General features: G+C 47.5%; 1 protein-coding gene and 1 long non-coding RNA gene across 9 annotated transcripts in view; one reads left to right on the top strand and one right to left on the bottom strand.

The window, feature by feature from the left end:
* Window positions 1-13,465, bottom strand: part of LOC143785491 (uncharacterized) — a 161,535-nt gene extending 148,070 nt beyond the window's left edge. For 5 of the 6 annotated variants that reach the window (XR_013218002.1, XR_013217997.1, XR_013217998.1 and 2 more), the window contains exons 1-2: window positions 13,339-13,465; window positions 13,193-13,246 (exon numbers count right to left, since the gene is read on the bottom strand). This is a non-coding gene — a long non-coding RNA (uncharacterized LOC143785491). Of the gene's footprint in view, window positions 1-10,983; window positions 11,123-13,192; window positions 13,247-13,338 lie in introns of all 6 variants that reach the window. The other variant, XR_013217999.1, reaches the window with a different exon arrangement.
* An 88-nt stretch (window positions 13,466-13,553) lies between these two features.
* Window positions 13,554-20,791, top strand: part of B9D1 (B9 domain containing 1) — a 180,494-nt gene continuing 173,256 nt past the window's right edge. For all 3 annotated transcript variants that reach the window (XR_013217995.1, XR_013217996.1, XM_077274387.1), the window contains exons 1-2: window positions 13,554-13,689; window positions 13,896-13,964. Coding sequence is in view for 1 of the 3 variants with exons in the window: in XM_077274387.1 (XP_077130502.1) it covers window positions 13,630-13,689; window positions 13,896-13,964 (129 nt within the window). In the remaining 2 variants the exon portion in view is untranslated. The remainder of the gene's footprint in view (window positions 13,690-13,895; window positions 13,965-20,791) is intronic.

The raw sequence follows: 20,791 nt of genomic DNA, 5'->3' as shown, positions 1-20,791 counted from the left end.
TGTTCAGATTGGCCTACCGCCTCAACGCATTAACCTAACGATCCCTGTGTGGCCTATCTTAAAAAAAAAACCAAAAAAAAACCCCATAATCAGGTTCCTCGTATCATGTTCTCATACATTTTATGCAGTTAATAGCCCTCTGTGTCTGTACTGCTACACACTTAGGCAGTTAACTGGTTCATGCAGCTTTACATGAACACCCGAGCCTTACACTATGGCTGGTCCAAATAAATAAAGCAATTGTTACCATCCACCTCTCGTGTCTCCCCTTTTCCTCATAGTTTGTAAGCTTGCGAGAAGGGCCCTCACTCCTCCTGGTATCTATTTTGAACTGTGATTTCTGTTATGCTGTAATGTCTGTTGTCTGTACAAGTCCCCTCTATAAGTTGTAAAGCGCTGCGGAATATGTTGGCGCTAATGAAATTATTATTGTACATAGGAGCAGTATTATAGTAGTTATTTTCCTGTACATAGGAAGGAGTATTATAGTAGTTATATTCCTGTACATAGGAAGGAGTATTATAGTAGTTATATTCCTGTACATAGGAAGCAGTATTATAGTAGTTATATTCCTGTACATAGGAAGCAGTATTATAGTAGTTATATTCTTGTACAAAGGAGCAGTATTATAGTAGTTATATTCTTGTACATAGGGGCAGTATTATAGTAGTTATATTCTTGTACATGGGGCAGTATTATAGTAGTTATATTCTTGTACATAGGGAGCAGTATTATAGTAGTTATATTCTTGTATATAGGAGCAGTATTATAGTAGTTATATTCTTGTATATAGGAGCAGTATTATAGTAGTTATCTCTTGTACATAGGGGCAGTATTATAGTAGTTATATTCTTGTACATAGGGGCAGTATTATAGTAGTGTAGTTATATTCTTGTACATAGGGGCAGTATTATAGTAGTTATATTGTTGTACATAGGGGCAGTATTATAGTATATTCTTGTACATATGGGGCAGTATTATAGTAGTTATATTCTCGTACATAGGAGCCGTATTATAGCAGTTATGTTCTTGTACATAGAAAGCAGTGTTATAGTAGTTATATTCTGGTATATAGGGGCAGCATTATAGTAGTTATATTCTTGTATATAGGGGGCGGTATTATAGTAGTTATATTCTTGAACATAGGAGCAGTATTACAGTAGTTATTGTTGTGCATAGGGGCAGTATTATAGTAGTTATATTCTTGTACATAGGAGCAGTATTATAGTAGTTATATTCTTGTACATAGGGGCAGTATTATAGTAGTTATATTCTTGTACATAGGAGCAGTATTACAGTAGTTATATCCTTGTACATAGGAGCAGTATTATAGTAGTTATATTCTTGTACATAGGAGCAGTATTATAGTAGTTATATCCTTGTACATAGGATCAGTATTATAGTAGTTATATTCTTGTACATAGGAGCAGTATTATAGTAGTTATATTCTTGTACATAGGAGCAGTATTATAGTAGTTATATTCTTGTACATAGGAGCAGTATTATAGTACCGTATTTTCCGGCGTATAAGACGACTGGGCGTATAAGACGACCCCCCAACTTTACCAGTTAAAATATAAAATCTTCTTAAAAGTCGGGGGTCTTCTTATACACCCTATGTCGTCTTATAGGGCCGGTGAATATGTGCCTTTTGGGGGGGGGGGGGGGGGAGTGATCCTGATGACGAGGGGGCGTCTCACAGGAAAGTGAGTATCCCCCATTACCTTATCGTAGCGGTGCAGCGTGGGGGTCTCAGTGCTGGGAGTGGCGGCGGCGGCTGCTGTGCTCTGGTGCGGCGGCTCCTCTTCTGTGTGGGGCCTCTGTGCTGTGGGGTGGCGGTGGCATATCTTTATCCAGTTGGGGCTCCTCCGGCATCTCCTTAGCCCTGGAGGCCCCGCCGCAACTCCATCGGTGCAATGCAGCGGCCATTTTCCCGGAGGCAGCTCAATAGGTGCGATGCGGTGGCCTCCGGGAAAATGGCCGCTGCTCAGATTCAGATCTCGTCCCGAAATCTCGGGACACGAGATCTGAATCTGAGCAGCGGCCATTTTCCCGGAGGCCACCACATTGCACCGATGGAGTTGCGGCGGGGCCTCCAGGGCTAAGGAGATGCCGGAGGAGCCCCAACTGGATAAAGATACGCCGCTGCCGCTGCCACCCCACAGCACAGAGGCCCCACACAGAAGAGGAGCCGCCGCACCAGAACACAGCAGCCGCCGCCGCTCCCAGCACTGACACCCCCACGCTGCACCGCTAGGATAAGGTAATGGGGATTACTCACTTTCCTGTGAGACGCCCCCTCGTCATCAGGATCACTCCCCCTCCCCACCCACCATATACACCGGCGTACAAGACGATTCCCGGCGTATAAGACGACCCCCGACTTTTAAGAAGATTTTCGGGGGTTAAAAAGTCGTCTTATACGCCGGAAAATACGGAGTTATATTCTTGTATATAGGAGCAGTATTATAATAATTATGGATGGAGTGTGCAATCTTATGTTAGTCATTTACTTGTGATACTAGTGCAGTCATGGAGGCATGTGGCAGAATCAGTTTAATGAAGTGAGTGGAGGAGAGAATAAAGCGGGACTTTCATCAGCACTGTATTGTTTTTCACATTTCCACCTGTACAGATGCAGCAGTTTTGCAGTTTGGGTCATCACTTATCTATTCTATTCTAAAGCAACATTGACATCTAGTGGTCAGAAAACATGTTACATGATTGAATAAATCACCTTATAAAATCACATCTTATTATTCCTAAAAAGATTCTGAAAGATATAATGGAGAGGATTTTAAAAAGCCTGAGGTGTAGTATGGCCATCTGCAAAAAAACTATAGAGTCTGTACTTACTCATTAATACATTTATGAGATCATCTCAGGACAGAGAGAGCGAGGTCACTGGTGTGTGAGTGTGAGAAGGAGAGTCACATCAGAGAGAGCAAGGTCACTGGTGTGTGAGTGTGAGGAGGAGAGTCACATCAGAGAGAGCAAGATCACTGATGTGTGAGTGTGAGGAGGAGAGTCACATCAGAGAGAGCAAGATCACTGATGTGTGAGTGTGAGGAGGAGAGTCACATCAGAGAGGGGTAGGTCACTGGTGTGTGAGTGTGAGGAGGAGAGTCACATCAGAGAGGGGAGGTCACTGGTGTGTGAGTGTGAGGAGGAGAGTCACATCAGAGAGGGGAGGTCACTGGTGTGTGAGTGTGAGGAGGAGAGTCACATCAGAGAGGGGAGGTCACTGGTGTGTGAGTGTGAGGAGGAGAGTCACATCAGAGAGGGGAGGTCACTGGTGTGTGAGTGTGAGGAGGAGAGTCACATCAGAGAGGGGGAAGTCACTGGTGTGTGAGTGTGAGGAGGAGAGTCACATCAGAGAGGGGGAGGTCACTGGTGTGTGAGTGTGAGGAGGAGAGTCACATCAGAGAGGGGAGGTTACTGGTGTGTGAGTGTGAGGAGGAGAGTCACATCAGAGAGGGGGAAGTCACTGGTGTGGGAGTGTGAGGAGGAGAGTCACATCAGAGAGGGGTAGGTCACTGGTGTGTGAGTGTGAGGAGGAGAGTCACATCAGAGAGGGGTAGGTCACTGGTGTGTGAGTGTGAGGAGGAGAGTCACATCAGAGAGGGGAGGTCACTGGTGTGTGAGTGTGAGGAGGAGAGTCACATCAGAGAGGGGAGGTCACTGGTGTGTGAGTGTGAGGAGGAGAGTCACATCAGAGAGGGGGAAGTCACTGGTGTGTGAGTGTGAGGAGGAGAGTCACATCAGAGAGGGGGAGGTCACTGGTGTGTGAGTGTGAGGAGGAGAGTCACATCAGAGAGGGGAGGTTACTGGTGTGTGAGTGTGAGGAGGAGAGTCACATCAGAGAGGGGGAAGTCACTGGTGTGGGAGTGTGAGGAGGAGAGTCACATCAGAGAGGGGGAGGTCACTGGTGTGTGAGTGTGAGGAGAGTCACATCAGAGAGGGGGAGGTCACTGGTGTGTGAGTGTGAGGAGGAGAGTCACATCCGAGAGGGGGAGGTCACTGGTGTGTGAGTGTGAGGAGGAGAGTCACATCAGAGAGGGGAGGTCACTGGTGTGTGAGTGTGAGGAGGAGAGTCACATCAGAGAGGGGGAGGTCACTGGTGTGTGAGTGTGAGGAGGAGAGTCACATCAGAGAGGGGGAGGTCACTGGTGTGTGAGTGTGAGGAGGAGTGTCACATCAGAGAGGGGAGGTCACTGGTGTGTGAGTGTGAGGAGGAGAGTCACATCAGAGAGGGGTAGGTCACTGGTGTGTGAGTGTGAGGAGGAGAGTCACATCAGAGAGGGGAGGTCACTGGTGTGTGAGTGTGAGGAGGAGAGTCACATCAGAGAGGGGGAGGTCACTGGTGTGTGAGTGTGAGGAGGAGAGTCACATCAGAGAGGGGGAGGTCACTGGTGTGTGAGTGTGAGGAGGAGTGTCACATCAGAGAGGGGAGGTCACTGGTGTGTGAGTGTGAGGAGGATAGTCACATCAGAGAGGGGGAGGTCACTGGTGTGTGAGTGTGAGGAGGAGAGTCACATCAGAGAGGGGAGGTCACTGGTGTGTGAGTGTGAGGAGAGTCACATCAGAGAGGGGGAGGTCACTGGTGTGTGAGTGTGAGGAGGAGAGTCACATCAGAGAGGGGGAGGTCACTGGTGTGTGAGTGTGAGGAGGAGAGTCACATCAGAGAGGGGAGGTCACTGGTGTGTGAGTGTGAGGAGGATAGTCACATCAGAGAGGGGGAGGTCACTGGTGTGTGAGTGTGAGGAGGAGAGTCACATCAGAGAGGGGAGGTCACTGGTGTGTGAGTGTGAGGAGAGTCACATCAGAGAGGGGGAGGTCACTGGTGTGTGAGTGTGAGGAGGAGAGTCACATCAGAGAGGGGGAGGTCACTGGTGTGTGAGTGTGAGGAGGAGAGTCACATCAGAGAGGGGAGGTCACTGGTGTGTGAGTGTGAGGAGGAGAGTCACATCAGAGAGGGGGAGGTCACTGGTGTGTGAGTGTGTGGAGAGTCACATCAGAGAGGGGAGGTCACTGGTGTGTGAGTGTGAGGAGAGTCACATCAGAGAGGGGGAGGTCACTGGTGTGTGAGTGTGAGGAGGAGAGTCACATCAGAGAGGGGGAGGTCACTGGTGTGTGAGTGTGAGGAGGAGAGTCACATCAGAGAGGGGGAGGTCACTGGTGTGTGAGTGTGAGGAGGAGAGTCACATCAGAGAGGGGAGGTCACTGGTGTGTGAGTGTGAGGAGGAGAGTCACATCAGAGAGGGGGAGGTCACTGGTGTGTGAGTGTGTGGAGAGTCACATCAGAGAGGGGGAGGTCACTGGTGTGTGAGTGTGAGGAGAGTCACACCATAGAGGGGGAGGTCACTGGTGTGTGAGTGTGAGGAGAGTCACATCAGAGAGGGGGAGGTCACTGGTGTGTGAGTGTGAGGAGGAGAGTCACATCAGAGAGGGGGAGGTCACTGGTGTGTGAGTGTGAGGAGGAGAGTCACATCAGAGAGGGGGAGGTCACTGGTGTGTGAGTGTGAAGAGGAGAGTCACATCAGAGAGGGGGAGGTCACTGGTGTGTGAGTGTGAGGAGGAGAGTCACATCAGAGAGGGGAGGTCACTGGTGTGTGAGTGTGAGGAGGAGAGTCACATCAGAGAGGGGGAGGTCACTGGTGTGTGAGTGTGTGGAGAGTCACATCAGAGAGGGTGAGGTCACTGGTGTGTGAGTGTGAGGAGAGTCACATCAGAGAGGGGGAGGTCACTGGTGTGTGAGTGTGAGGAGAGTCACATCAGAGAGGGGGAGGTCACTGGTGTGTGAGGAGGAGAGTCACATCAGAGAGGGGAGGTCACTGGTGTGTGAGTGTGACGAGGAGAGTCACATCAGAGAGGGGGAGGTCACTGGTGTGTGAGTGTGAGGAGGAGAGTCACATCAGAGAGGGGAAGTCACTGGTGTGTGAGTGTGAGGAGGAGTGTCACATCAGAGAGGGGAGGTCACTGGTGTGTGAGTGTGTGGAGGAGAGTCACATCAGAGAGGGGGAGGTCACTGGTGTGTGAGTGTGAGGAGGAGGGTCACACCAGAGAGGGGGAGGTCACTGGTGTGTGAGTGTGAGGAGGAGAGTCACATCAGAGAGGGGGAGGTCACTGGTGTGTGAGTGTGTGGAGGAGAGTCACATCAGAGAATGGGAAGTCACTGGTGTGTGAGTGTGAAGAGGAGTGTCACATCAGAGAGGGCGAAGTCACTGGTGTGTGAGTGTGAGAGTCACATCAGAGAGGGGAGGTCACTGGTGTGTGAGTGTGAGGAGGAGAGTCACGCCAGAATGGGCGAGGTCACCGGGGTGTGAGTGTGAGGAGGAGAGTCACATCCGAGAGGGGGAGGTCACTGGTGTGTGAGTGTGAGGAGGAGAGTCACATCCGAGAGAGCGAGGTCACTGGTGTGTGAGTGTGAAGAGGAGAGTCACGCCAGAGTGGGCGAGGTCACTGGTATGTGAGTGTGAGGAGGAGAGTCACATCAGAGAGAGCGAGGTCACTGGTGTGTGAGTGTGTTACACTATACAGACCTATGGGAAATGCATGATACTATACAGGCCTATGGGAACAGCATTATGCTATACAGGCCTATAGGGAGAGCATTATAATATACAGGCCTATAGGGAGAGCATTATACTATACAGGCCTATAGGGAGAGCATTACACTATACAGGCCTATGGGGAGAGCATTACACTGTACAGGCCTATGGGGAGAGCATTACACTATACAGGTCTATGGGGAGAGCATTACACTATACAGGCCTATGGGGAGAGCATTACACTATACAGGCCTATGGGAAGAGCATTATACTATACAGGCCTATGGGGAGAGCATTATAATATACAGGCCTATAGGGAGAGCATTACACTATACAGGCCTATGGGGAGAGCATTACACTGTACAGGCCTATGGGGAATTCATTATAGTATACAGACCTATGGGGAGAGCATTACACTATACAGGACTATCGGGAGTGAATTACACTATACAGGACTATGGGGAGTGTATTATACCATACAGGCCTATGGGGAGAGCATTACACTATACAGACCTATGGGGAGAGCATTATTTTATACAGGCCTATGGGGAATGCAATATATACTATACAGGCCTATGGGGAGAGCATTACACTATACAGGCCTATGGGGAGAGCATTACACTATACAGGCCTATGGGAAGAGCATTATACTATACAGGCCTATGGGGAGAGCATTATAATATACAGGCCTATGGGGAGAGCATTACACTGTACAGGCCTATGGGGAGAGCATTACACTGTACAGGCCTATGGGGAATTCATTATAGTATACAGACCGATGGGGAGTGCATTATACTATACAGAGAGTATAAGTACTGTAAAAAAATATTTTAAAGAATAAACAATTTAAAAAAATCAAGAAGGATACAATTTTAATATCAGAGGCTGCAAATAAAACATACACTAATAAGGGAGGCCACACCACTTGTAATTTCCTTCTGTGGGATTAAACCACATGTCCACAGAGTATATGGTATATCATAAATAAATTACCATCAATAAAAGTGCATATAGTGCAAAAATAGCTGCATAATAGCGTGCAAAAGTGGCAGTATCTGTCAAAACAAGGACTTACATAGCAGGACAGGGTATAGTAATGGCACTCCCTCTGCCCCTTTATACCTTTAAGAGCCGCCAGGACTTGATAATGCACACACCCCTGTAACCTAGTGGCTCTTAAAGGTATATTAACCTTCAAATTTACACACTTGTCATTTTAGCACTGTGCACTTTAAGTGTGTTATTGAGTTGTGCTGTTTACTTTCACACTAATGCACCTTATTTTTGCTCTCACTTGAGGGGCCTCACTAGTATAATCCTTCTATATTATTTGAAAACAATCTTTTTCGGTGATTCCTTTGTATCTCCGTTCATATTGCACCCACACACACAAATGATACACCATTTGAAAGGTAAACTTGCCCCCTTCAGCAAGAAAATAGCTAAACAAACCACCCATCTACAAAATACATTTTAAACATTAATTTTCATAAAACTGCAGTAAGGAAAAATTACCTGCAGGTGGCACCACACTACCCCAAAGCACAATACCACCAAGCTGAAACAAATTCTAACATTTGCCTTGGGGGCTTTCCAGATTGCCGAACTCCTGGGCCAGACGATTTCAGGCAGGTACATATAACATATTTGCTACATATGTGGAAGTAGAATAAAAGTAAAAGTTTTAAGACTTCAGCTTTAAAACTGAAGATATAAATGAATGCAGCCTAAAAGAGAGCAGACAGGTTCTGAACCATCAGATTTTCCATATTATTGGACAGTCATTGAAAAGTCTATCTTCCTTCTAAGGTTGCAGCTTATTGATGACCTGGAGTCACCTCTGGTTGCAAGTAAAAAACTGCAGCGTTGACATAACTCAAACTGTACATTGTTTCCCGATGGGAGAGATTGGTGGAAACAACCTTGCATAAATTGAAAAAAAAAAAAAAAATCCAACTGTAGGGGGAAAAAAAAGGTAAAATAATCTGCAGATATTACTTTTTTTTTTTTTTTAAAGGGATATTCCCAGTTATTATACAGTGGTGTAAATACGCTCAGTTATGGGGTCAAATCTCCATAATTTTTACTGTCAAAGTGGCACTGCTGTACAGGGAGCTGCTCCGTTCACATACAGAGGGCTGTGTTGCACTTCCCTACACTGCAGATAGATGGCAGTGCTGCTGTGGAGGGGGAAAAAAATGCTGCTGCCCCTGTTCTTTTGCAAGGTCCTGACAATCAGACTCCTTCTGATCAGTAAGTAAAATACCATTATGTTTAATGTTGGGGGATCTCCTTTAGGCTGGAGTCACACACAACGTATAAAAAAAATCGGTCCGTTTTACACGGACGAGAATCGCAGAAATGTTCCCTGAACAGTGATCTGTATGTCATCCGTGTGCAGTGCGAGTATACGATTTTCTCACATATAAGCATCAGTATGACATCCATATGGCGGGATTTTCTCGCCGGCTTGCAAAATGGACATAGAATGGATCCATGGGCTCAAATATTCATGAAAACACACACACACACATATATATACACACACACACTAGATGGTGGCCCGATTCTAAAGTATCAGGTATTCTAGAATATGTAGGTCAGAGGTGTCAAACTGCATTCCTCGAGGGCCGCCAACAGGTCATGTTTTCAGGATTTCCTTGTATTGCACAGGTGATAATTTAATCACCTGCACAGAATGATTCCAGCACCTTGTGGAATGCTAAGGAAATCCTGAAAACATGACCTGTTGGCGGCCCTCGAGGAATGCAGTTTGACACCTCTGATGTAGGTAGTATATAGCACAGGCTACGTACTATATTGCAGTGACGTAGTATATAACACAACTGACGTAGTATATAACATAGCTACGTAGTATATAACAGAGCTACGTAGTATATAACACAGCGTACGTAGTATATAGCAGAGCTACGTAGTATATAACACAGCCACGTAGCATATAACAGCCACGTAGTGTATTGCACAGGTATGTAGTATATTGGTCAGCCACGTAGTATATAGCAGAGCCACGTAGTATATAACATAGCCACGTAGTATATTGTAGAGCCACGTAGTATATTGCATAGCTACGTAGTATATTGCAGTCAGGTAGTATATAACAGAGCCACTTAGTATATTGCACAGTCGACGTAGTATATAACAGAACTGACACAGCCACATAGTATATTGCACAGCTTCGTAGTATATTGCACAGCCCACGTAGTATATTGGACAGTCACGTTGTATATTGCACAGTCACATTGTATATTGCCCAGCTACATAGTATATAGCACAGAGATGTAGTATATAACAGAGCCCACCCAGTATGTAACACAGCCCACGTAGTATATAGCAATGTGGGCACTATATGCGTGGTTAAAAAAGACTTCAAATAAAAAATAAACATATACTCACCTTCTGAAGGCCCCTTGAAGTCCTGGCGCCTGTGTGCGGTGCACGCGGCAGCTTCCGGTCCGAGGGTTGGTATGAGCGCAGGACCTGTGATGACGTCGCTGTCACATGATCGTCATGGCAGGTCCTTCTCGCATAGCATCCTTGGCACCGGAACCTGCCTCTTGCACTGCCGAGGACAGCCGCGACGTCGGAAGGTGAGAATAACCTTTTTTTTTATTATTATTATTTGTAACATTAGATCTGTTTACTATTGATGCTGCATACGCAGTATCAATAGTAAAAAGTTGGTCACACAGGGTTAATAGCTGCATTAACGGAGTGCGTTACACCGCGGTCCGTTAACGCTGGCATTAACCCTGCGTGAGCGCTCAGCACTGACTGCAGTGCAGTAAAGCAGCAGCCATTTCGCTGCCAGACTATGGCCGTCGCTGATTGGCCGGGGCAATGGTCGTGGGCGTTTTGCCATGACCAATCAGTGACTTGGATTTTCATGACAGACAGAGGCCGCGACCAATGAATATCCGTGAGACAGAAAGAAAGACAGAAGGACAGAGAGAAAGACGGAAGTGACCCTTAGACAATTATATAGTAGATATACTATATATATATATATATATATATATATATATATATATATATATATATATATATATATATATGTCAGTGAGACATACCTTTCTGTGTTCATCTCATTAAATACATTTACATTTGACCAGCTTGATTTTTCTGAAATTGCCTGCACCCCCTGACAACCAATGTGTGAAAATTTTGCACAGGCCAACTAGTTATTTATTATTTTTGCGGTTTACCCTGTCATTTAAGTACCTTGTTTGCTTTCACTTAACGGTCCCCTCCTGAACAATTATTTACCTTTATTGAGATTTTTGTGCATTTTTTGATCATATCACGTCGTCATTATTATCTTTTAGTCCACCATTTTGCAATATTGTTTTTTTTATATATATATGTAACTATATTATTCTTTTTAATAATAACCGTATATATTTGGTCCTGATACCTGCACATTTTTCTTTATAGTATAATTTTGTTGCCATTTTATTGAATACAGATACTGTATGTCCTTTTATCATATAGTCCTTGTCTGTAGTTTCTTGGCTTTCCATTGCTGTAGGGTATTCGGTTGGTGCTTTCTTTTTCTATGGTGAACATTTTGTACAGTATCTGTTTTAGGCACTTTGTATGATTGAATCATTGTAATATCTGCCAAAAAAATTAGTGTATATTTATGCACTTTATTCAGCCAGTCTGTTTAGCTTAGCAGCCTCTGTATATTATTCACTATTTTTAAAATACAGCTATGGCAAAAATTAAAGGGAACCTGTCACTCCCAAAATCGAAGGTGAGCTAAGCCCACCAGCATCAGGGGCTTATCTACAGCATTCTGGAATGCATTCTGTAATGCTGTAGATAAGCCCCCGATGTATCCTGAAAGATGAGAAAAAGAGGTTAGATTATACTCACCTGGGCGGGCGGTCCGATCTGATGGGTGTCGCGGTCCGGCGCCTCCCATCTTCTTACGATGACGTCCTCTTCTTGTCTTCACACTGCGGCTCTGGCGCAGGCGTACTTTGTCTGACCTGTTGAGGGCAGAGCAAAGTACTGCAGTGCGCAGCCGCCGGGACAGGTCAGAGGCCCAGGTCCTGCGCACTGCAGTACTTTGCGCTGCCCTCAACAGGACAAAGTACTGTCCTCACGCCGGAGCGTGAAGACAAGAAGAGGACGTCATCCTATGAAGATAGGAGGCCCCAGACCGGACCGCGACGCCCATCGGATCACCCGTGTGAGTATAATCTAACCTCTTTTTCTCATCTTTCAGAATGCATCGGGGGCTTATCTACAGAATTACACAATGCTGTAGATAAGCCCCTGATGCCGGTGGTCTTAGCTCAGCTTCGATTTTGGGGGTGACAGGTTCCCTTTAATAAATCTAACAAATTCCATCCCCACTTACCATGAAGTTTGCAGGCAGTGAGGCAGGACCAGGAAGTGTCCGAGTGAAATGCAGGGTGGGCACTAGGACCCAGCGTGCCTGAGACAATCCAAACCTGCACCAACTGTAGCCTGACAGAAGCCCCTCAGGTCAGTAAGCCCACCATACACTGCAGAGGGGAGACACTGCAAATGTGCAGTCTCCGTCAGGCAGGGACGCAGGCATTTTCCTGCTCTCCTCCTGTGCGGTGTTCTGCCTCATGACACCCTTTGGGCCCCTACATGTGACGGGGCCCGGTGCCACGGCCCCCTCTGCCCCCCCAGTAGCTACGCTACTATGTAATCACAACATCCTTCTATAAAAACGCATTATAAACCAATCACTCAAAAATGTCGTACATACCCCGAAACGCTAGCACTGGAAACATCAACTCGCAACGCAGATTCACGGCCATAATGGCAGCGACTGGGAGGATTGCGGCACCAGCTGGGAGAATCGCGGCACCGACTGGGAGGACCGCGGCACCGACTGGGAGGACCGCGGCACCGACTGGGAGGATCGCGGCACTGACTGGATCACTGTACTGACTGGGAGGATGGCGGCACCGACTGGGAGGATGGCGGCACCGACTGGGAGGATGGCGGCACCGACTGGGAGGATGGCGGCACCGACTGGGAGGATGGCGGCACCGACTGGGAGGATGGCGGCACCGACTGGGAGAATGGCGGCACCGACTGGGAGAATGGCGGCACCGACTGGGAGGATGGCGGCACCGACTGGGAGGATGGCGCCACCGACTGGGAGGATGGCGCCACCGACTGGGAGGATGGCGCCACCGACTGGGAGGATGGCGCCACCGACTGGGAGGATGGCGCCACCGACTGGGAGGATGGCGCCACCGACTGGGAGGATGGCGCCACCGACTGGGAAAATCGCGGCACCGACTGGGAGAATCGCGGCACCGACTGGGAGGATGGCGGCACCCGGTGATTTTTACACTATAATAAATGTTGTTTAAGAATAAAATCGAAAAAAATGATGGAATTGTGTTTTTTAGTTGGTTTTACCAACCCCTCGCCCCATTTGGAATTTTTTCTTTTTTTGCATTATATGGAAAAAAAATGGTGGTGCCATTCAGAACGATAACGCATCCCGTCAGAAAACGAGCCGCCGACCGAGAGGGGAAAATATAAGGCCACAGCTGTCACAATAGGGCAAGTGTGTATTCTGATTTTTTTTTTTTGGCTTGGCGGGAAGCGGGAGTCACATGACGTACTTTCCTGTCAGGGCATCAGCTGGTACCAGACCTGCAGCAGTGAGTGTTCCAGACCTGACTGGTGAACGCGCTGCAGGAAGTCTGATTTTTTTTTTGGCGGGAAGGGGGTCACATGACGTACTTTCCTGTCAGGGCGTGTTTCAGACCTGACTGGTGAACGCGCTGCAGGAAGTCTGATTTTTGTTTTGGCGGGAAGGGGGTCACATGACGTACTTTCCTGTCAGGGCATCGTCTGGTATCAGACCTGCAGGCAGGGAGTGCTTCAGACCTGACTGGTGAACGCGCTGCAGGAAGTTTGCCTCTTCCGCTCGCCGTAGTTACCGGTTGCTATGGTCCCTTAGTAACGCACCGCACAGAGCAGACTCTCCGCCACATTCCGGGCCCGGACTCCGCCTCAGACCTTTCTCCTTTCCGGGGCTCCGGTAACGGTGCTGGACATGGCTTCTAACCCGAGCGTCTTCCTCCTGAACGTGAACGGACAGATTGAGAGCGGCGAGGTGAGGCCTAGGAGTGGTGCTGAGGCGGGCCGTGGAGTAGCTGGTTACTAACATGCAGCACACGGCATGCTGGGAGTTGTAGTTCTACGGCAGCTGGAAGTTATGGATTAGAGCAGGGGCCACATTTGGGGTCCTGTCACCCCCGTATGTCATGTTTTTCTCCCTTTCTGCCATTTTTAATGTCTTTTTGCTTTTTTCCCCAACAGTTCCCGGAGTTTGACGATCTCTACTGCAAGTACTGCTTCGTGTACGGCCACGACTGGGCGCCCACGTCTGTAAGTGTCCACGGATACGGGGGTCCCCTCTGTCCGCCTCCTTCCACGTGTGTGACCGCCATCTTCCCGCAGTACGCTGCCACCACCTCATTGTCACGGGCCGGCCCCTGCTCGGTGGCCCCTAGGGCCCCTCTTCACTTTCCTTTTCTCTTCTTCATTTTCCAGGAGCGAAAACATTTTATTTTTCATTCAATAACACTCAATATGAGCTGTCATATTTATCGTCAACATTCTGGGGTCCGTACAACTTTGATACGGGGGGGTGCTGAGGTTTTTTCTGTTATGGGGGGACGCTGTGGTTCTCTGTTATGGGGGGACGCTGTGGTTCTCTGTTATGGGGGGACGCTGTGGTTCTCTGTTATGGGGGGACGCTGTGGTTCTCTGTTATGGGGGGACGCTGTGGTTCTCTGTTATGGGGGGACGCTGTGGTTCTCTGTTATGGGGGGACGCTGTGGTTCTCTGTTATGGGGGGACGCTGTGGTTCTCTGTTATGGGGGGACGCTGTGGTTCTCTGTTATGGGGGGACGCTGTGGTTCTCTGTTATGGGGGGACGCTGTGGTTCTCTGTTATGGGGGGACGCTGTGGTTCTCTGTTATGGGGGGACGCTGTGGTTCTCTGTTATGGGGGGACGCTGTGGTTCTCTGTTATGGGGGGACGCTGTGGTTCTCTGTTATGGGGGGACGCTGTGGTTCTCTGTTATGGGGGGACGCTGTGGTTCTCTGTTATGGGGGGACGCTGTGGTTCTCTGTTATGGGGGGACGCTGTGGTTCTCTGTTATGGGGGGACGCTGTGGTTCTCTGTTATGGGGGGACGCTGTGGTTCTCTGTTATGGGGGGACGCTGTGGTTCTCTGTTATGGGGGGACGCTGTGGTTCTCTGTTATGGGGGGACGCTGTGGTTCTCTGTTATGGGGGGACGCTGTGGTTCTCTGTTATGGGGGGACGCTGTGGTTCTCTGTTATGGGGGGACGCTGTGGTTCTCTGTTATGGGGGGACGCTGTGGTTCTCTGTTATGGGGGGACGCTGTGGTTCTCTGTTATGGGGGGACGCTGTGGTTCTCTGTTATGGGGGGACGCTGTGGTTCTCTGTTATGGGGGGACGCTGTGGTTCTCTGTTATGGGGGGACGCTGTGGTTCTCTGTTATGGGGGGACGCTGTGGTTCTCTGTTATGGGGGGACGCTGTGGTTCTCTGTTATGGGGGGACGCTGTGGTTCTCTGTTATGGGGGGACGCTGTGGTTCTCTGTTATGGGGGGACGCTGTGGTTCTCTGTTATGGGGGGACGCTGTGGTTCTCTGTTATGGGGGGACGCTGTGGTTCTCTGTTATGGGGGGACGCTGTGGTTCTCTGTTATGGGGGGACGCTGTGGTTCTCTGTTATGGGGGGACGCTGTGGTTCTCTGTTATGGGGGGACGCTGTGGTTCTCTGTTATGGGGGGACGCTGTGGTTCTCTGTTATGGGGGGACGCTGTGGTTCTCTGTTATGGGGGGACGCTGTGGTTCTCTGTTATGGGGGGACGCTGTGGTTCTCTGTTATGGGGGGACGCTGTGGTTCTCTGTTATGGGGGGACGCTGTGGTTCTCTGTTATGGGGGGACGCTGTGGTTCTCTGTTATGGGGGGACGCTGTGGTTCTCTGTTATGGGGGGACGCTGTGGTTCTCTGTTATGGGGGGACGCTGTGGTTCTCTGTTATGGGGGGACGCTGTGGTTCTCTGTTATGGGGGGACGCTGTGGTTCTCTGTTATGGGGGGACGCTGTGGTTCTCTGTTATGGGGGGACGCTGTGGTTCTCTGTTATGGGGGGACGCTGTGGTTCTCTGTTATGGGGGGACGCTGTGGTTCTCTGTTATGGGGGGACGCTGTGGTTCTCTGTTATGGGGGGACGCTGTGGTTCTCTGTTATGGGGGGACGCTGTGGTTCTCTGTTATGGGGGGACGCTGTGGTTCTCTGTTATGGGGGGACGCTGTGGTTCTCTGTTATGGGGGGACGCTGTGGTTCTCTGTTATGGGGGGACGCTGTGGTTCTCTGTTATGGGGGGACGCTGTGGTTCTCTGTTATGGGGGGACGCTGTGGTTCTCTGTTATGGGGGGACGCTGTGGTTCTCTGTTATGGGGGGACGCTGTGGTTCTCTGTTATGGGGGGACGCTGTGGTTCTCTGTTATGGGGGGACGCTGTGGTTCTCTGTTATGGGGGGACGCTGTGGTTCTCTGTTATGGGGGGACGCTGTGGTTCTCTGTTATGGGGGGACGCTGTGGTTCTCTGTTATGGGGGGACGCTGAGGTTCTCTGTTATGGGGGGACGCTGAGGTTGTCTGTTATGGGGGGACGCTGAGGTTGTCTTTGTTATGGGGGGACGCTGAGGTTGTCTTTGTTATGGGGGGACGCTGTCGGTTATCTCTGTGACGGGGGGACGCTGTCGGTTATCTGTTATGGGGGGACACTGTAGTTACACACGTGGTGAAAATTGTTGGTGCCCCTCTTTTAATGACAGAAAAACCCATGACGGTCACAGAAAATAACTTGAATTTGACAAAAGTAATAATTAATAAAAGATCTATGAAAATGAAAGTCAGACATTACTTTTCAACCATGCTTCCACAGAATTAAAAAAAAAAAAAATAGAACTCATGAAACAGGCCTGGACAGAAATGATGGCACCACTGGAAATATTGTGACAGAAGGGGCACGTTACATTGCGGTGTGTCCACTAACTAGCATCACAGAGGTCTACAATCTCGGAATCAGTGAGTGGCCGGTATATAGGGCTACATATACTCACTGTGCTGTTTGGTGACATGGTGTGTATCACACTCAGCATGGACCAGAGGAAGCCAAGGAAAGAGTTGTCTCAGGAGATTAGAACGAAAAGTATAGACAAACATGTTAAAGGTAAAAGTTATAAGACCATCTCCAAGCAGCTTGATGTTCCTGTGACTACAGTTGCACATATTATTCAGAAATGTAAGATCCATGGACTGTAGCCAACCTCCCTGGACGTGGCCGCAGGAGGAACATTGGTGAATAATCAAAGAGACGGATAATACGAATGGTAACAAAAGAGCCCAGAAAAACCTCTAAACAGATTAACCCCTTTCTGACCTTGGACGTGATAGTACGTCCGAGGTCAGAAGCCCCGCTTTGATGCGGGCTCCGGCGGTGAGCCCGCATCAAAGCCAGGACATGTCAGCTGTTTTGAACAGCTGACATGTGCCCGTAATAGGCACGGGCAGAATCGCGATCTGCCCGCGCCTATTAACTAGTTAAATGCCGCTGTCAAACGCAGACAGCGGCATTTAACTACCACATCCGGCCGGGTGGCCGGAAATTACATCGCCGACCCCCGTCACATGATCGGAGGTCGGCGATGCTTCAGAATAGTAACCATAGAGGTCCTTGAGACCTCTATGGTTACTGATCCCCGGCAGCTGTGAGCGCCACCCTGTGGTCGGCGCTCACAGCACACCTGATTTTCTGCTACATAGCGAACAGCAGATCGCTGCTATGTAGCAGAGGTGATCGCGCTGTGCCTGCTTCTAGCCTCCCATGGAGGCTATCGAAGCATGGCAAAAGTTAAAAAAAAATGTGAAAAAAATATAAAAGTTTAAATAACCCCACTTTCGCCCCAATCAAAATAAATCAATAAAAAAAAAATCAAATCTACACATATTTGGTATCGCCGCGTTCAGAATCGCCCGATCTATCAATAAAAAAAGCATTAACCTGATTGCTAAACGGCGTAGCGAGAAAAAAATTCGAAACGCCAGAATTAAGTTTTTTTTGGTCGCCGCGACATTGCATTAAAATGCAATAGCAGGCGATCAAAAGAACGTATCTGCACTGAAATGGTATTATTAAAAACGTCAGCTCGGCACGCAAAAAATAAGCCCCCAACCGACCCCAGATCATGAAAAATGGAGACGCTACGAGTATCGGAAAATGGCGCGATTTTTTTTTTTGTTAGCAAACTTTGGAATTTTTTTTCACCACTTAGATAAAAAATAACCTAGTCATGTTAGGTGTCTATGAACTCGTACTGACCTGGAGAATCATAATGGCAGGTCAGTTTTAGGATTTAGTGAACCTAGCAAAAAAGCCAACCAACAAACAAGTGTGGGACTGCACTTTGTTTGCAATTTCACTGCACTTGGAATTTTTTTCCAGTTTTCTAGTAAGCAACATGCTAAAACCAATGATGTCGTTCAAAAGTACAACTTGTCCCGCAAAAAATAAGCCCTCACATGGCCAAATTGATGAAAAAATAAAAAAGTTATGGCTCTGTGAAGGAGGGGAGTGAAAAACGAACACGGAAAAACGGAAAATCCCAAGGTCATGAAGGGGTTAAAGGTGAACTTCAAGCTCAAGGAACATCAGTGTCAGATCGCACCATCCGTCATTGTATGAACCAAAGTGGACTTCATGGGAGACAGACCAAGGAGGACACGATTGTGGAAAAAAATCATAAAAAAAGCCAGACTGGAATTTGCCAAACTACATGTTGACAAGTCATAATGCTTCTGGTAGAATGTCCTATGGACAGATGAGACAAAAATGGAACTTTTTGGCAAGGCACATCAGCTCTATGTTCACAGATGGAAAAATGAAGCATATCAAGAAAAGAACACTGTTCCTACTGTGAAACATGGAGGAGGCTCTGTTATGTTCTGGGGCTGCTTTGCTGCATCTTTCACAGGGTGTCTAGAATCTGTGCAGGGTACAATGAAATCTCAAGACTATTAAGGGATTCTAGAGAGAAATGTGCTGCCCAGTGTCAGAAAGCTTGGTCTCAGTCGCAGGTCATGGGTCTTCCACCAGGATAATGACCCAAAACACGCAGCTAAAAACACCCAAGAATGGCTAAGAGGAAAACATTGGACTATTCTGAAGTGGCCTTCTATGAGCCCTGACCTAAATCCTATTGAGCATCTTTGGAAAGAGCTGGGACATGGCATCTGGAAAAGGCAACCTTCAAACACGAGACAATTGGAGCAGTTTGCTCCTGAGGAGTCAGCCAAAATACCTGTTGAGAGGTTATTCACCGAAAAAGAGACACTATATTTTCAGATAATCAATAACTAATACTAAAACTTAACCTTTAATAAATATCCATAAAATTCAGACAAACACCAATCACGACCTAAAAACATGTATGGCTGCAAACAAAGATACAGGGTGCTCAAACTCCCTAAAGGGCTTACCTATCTAGTCCCTACCTCGCAGCAGAGGTTGGCACCCTAATAATCCTTCGCAATGGCGCCCCTGCTCAACGTAGGCTGCCCTATCTGTCCCTAATAGGCCCTATCGTGTAGAAGATAGTAGTAAAACAACATGCAGCAGTCCATACACTACAGACAGCACCACAAAAAACCTGAGCAAAAAGAGATGTAGTATGGTGTACCTATGAATATATAGTACAATACATCAATCACTTTCATATATATGTACACCATACAAAAAACAGGGACCTGTGCTATTAGTGTATACTTCCAAATTGCTCATTAATCCGGCCCGTTCTGCAGCTAGATGACCTATACCCCTGCACTGTACCTAAGGATAAACAGCCTATCTGCGGGGGTTGGCGCCCTAGATACCTGCGCAGATGGTGCCCCCGCTCCAGTCGACTGTCCCTAAATAAGTCTATACCATGTACCAAGGTACAAAGCTAATTGTTCAGCTCAAAAAATAGGTAAAGTGCCCAGTAGGGTAAAGTGCAGAAAATAGTGCAATAGTGCAATACAAAAACATAAAAAATGCTCAGTAACGACTCTTCAAATAGACTAATTCACATTAGCAAGCATGTTTGGCCCATAAGTATGTTTAGCTCGACACGTTTCCCCATATAGGTTCATCAGGAGACATACTCGTATTATTTTAGGGTCTTAAAACTTATCTGTATGCTATCAGGAAATGATCTGTAGGAACAATCCTCCCTCAGGCGCAGTGGGGAACAATGTCCATCCAAAATCTGCGGGACTGTGTCAGCCTTGCAGTAAGCGCGCTTACCATACTCTTTATATCTCCATGTGGCCATTGACCCACGCTATTCTGGAGAACTTCCGGGTAACCTCCTGTGCGCCAATCACTCAAATGGAACGCTAAATGCGTTCCAATTTCCGCATGCGTAGTAGAAATTACTACGCGCGTGCGCACTCAAGATTATCTGTTATATTATGCGCCTGCGTGGAACATTAAACTATGTGTTGATCTATGCGCCTGCGTGAGGTTCACCATCTGTGATCTATGCGCCTGCGTGAGATTCCAAAAGAGAAAGAAAAAGAACGCTAATGTGCTCTAAACCATAACAATTTAACGTTCATGCCTATTAGGAATATAAATGATAACATTTTAGGCACATTTTATATGAACTATGAAGCAATGTATATAACAATATTATGTATGGTACCTTACTGAAAATAATAATTAACTACTTACTACAATCACATTATAATATCCCAAATTAAGTCGTGTTAATGACAAAAATTGATTTGACAAGATATGATAAATTAATTAAATTATGACCACCTCCTATTCTGGACCAATGGGTCAGCAAGTTTTTTCCTATCCAGAATTTTATATATACCAAGAAACAGGCTATTAAACAAAACAACCAAACTGCAACTGGTCGTTAAGACCCCTTGGTTTACTGCTCTTCATTCTATAAATCCATTTTGCTTCCTTCTGAAGGATACATCTGTCCCAATCACCTCCTCTCACTGATGGTTTAATAACCTCAATCACAGAAAAACTACAACAACTCAGATCCCCCCCATGCACCCTCCTTACATGGTTCGAGATTGGGGTGTCTCTTTCATTAAGAATGTCTCCAATGTGTTCCCC

The sequence above is a fragment of the Ranitomeya variabilis genome, chromosome 7 (genome assembly GCF_051348905.1).
Source record: "Ranitomeya variabilis isolate aRanVar5 chromosome 7, aRanVar5.hap1, whole genome shotgun sequence".
In the NCBI taxonomy this organism is placed as follows: domain Eukaryota; kingdom Metazoa; phylum Chordata; class Amphibia; order Anura; family Dendrobatidae; genus Ranitomeya; species Ranitomeya variabilis.
This window is presented reverse-complemented; position numbering and strand designations above follow the sequence as displayed.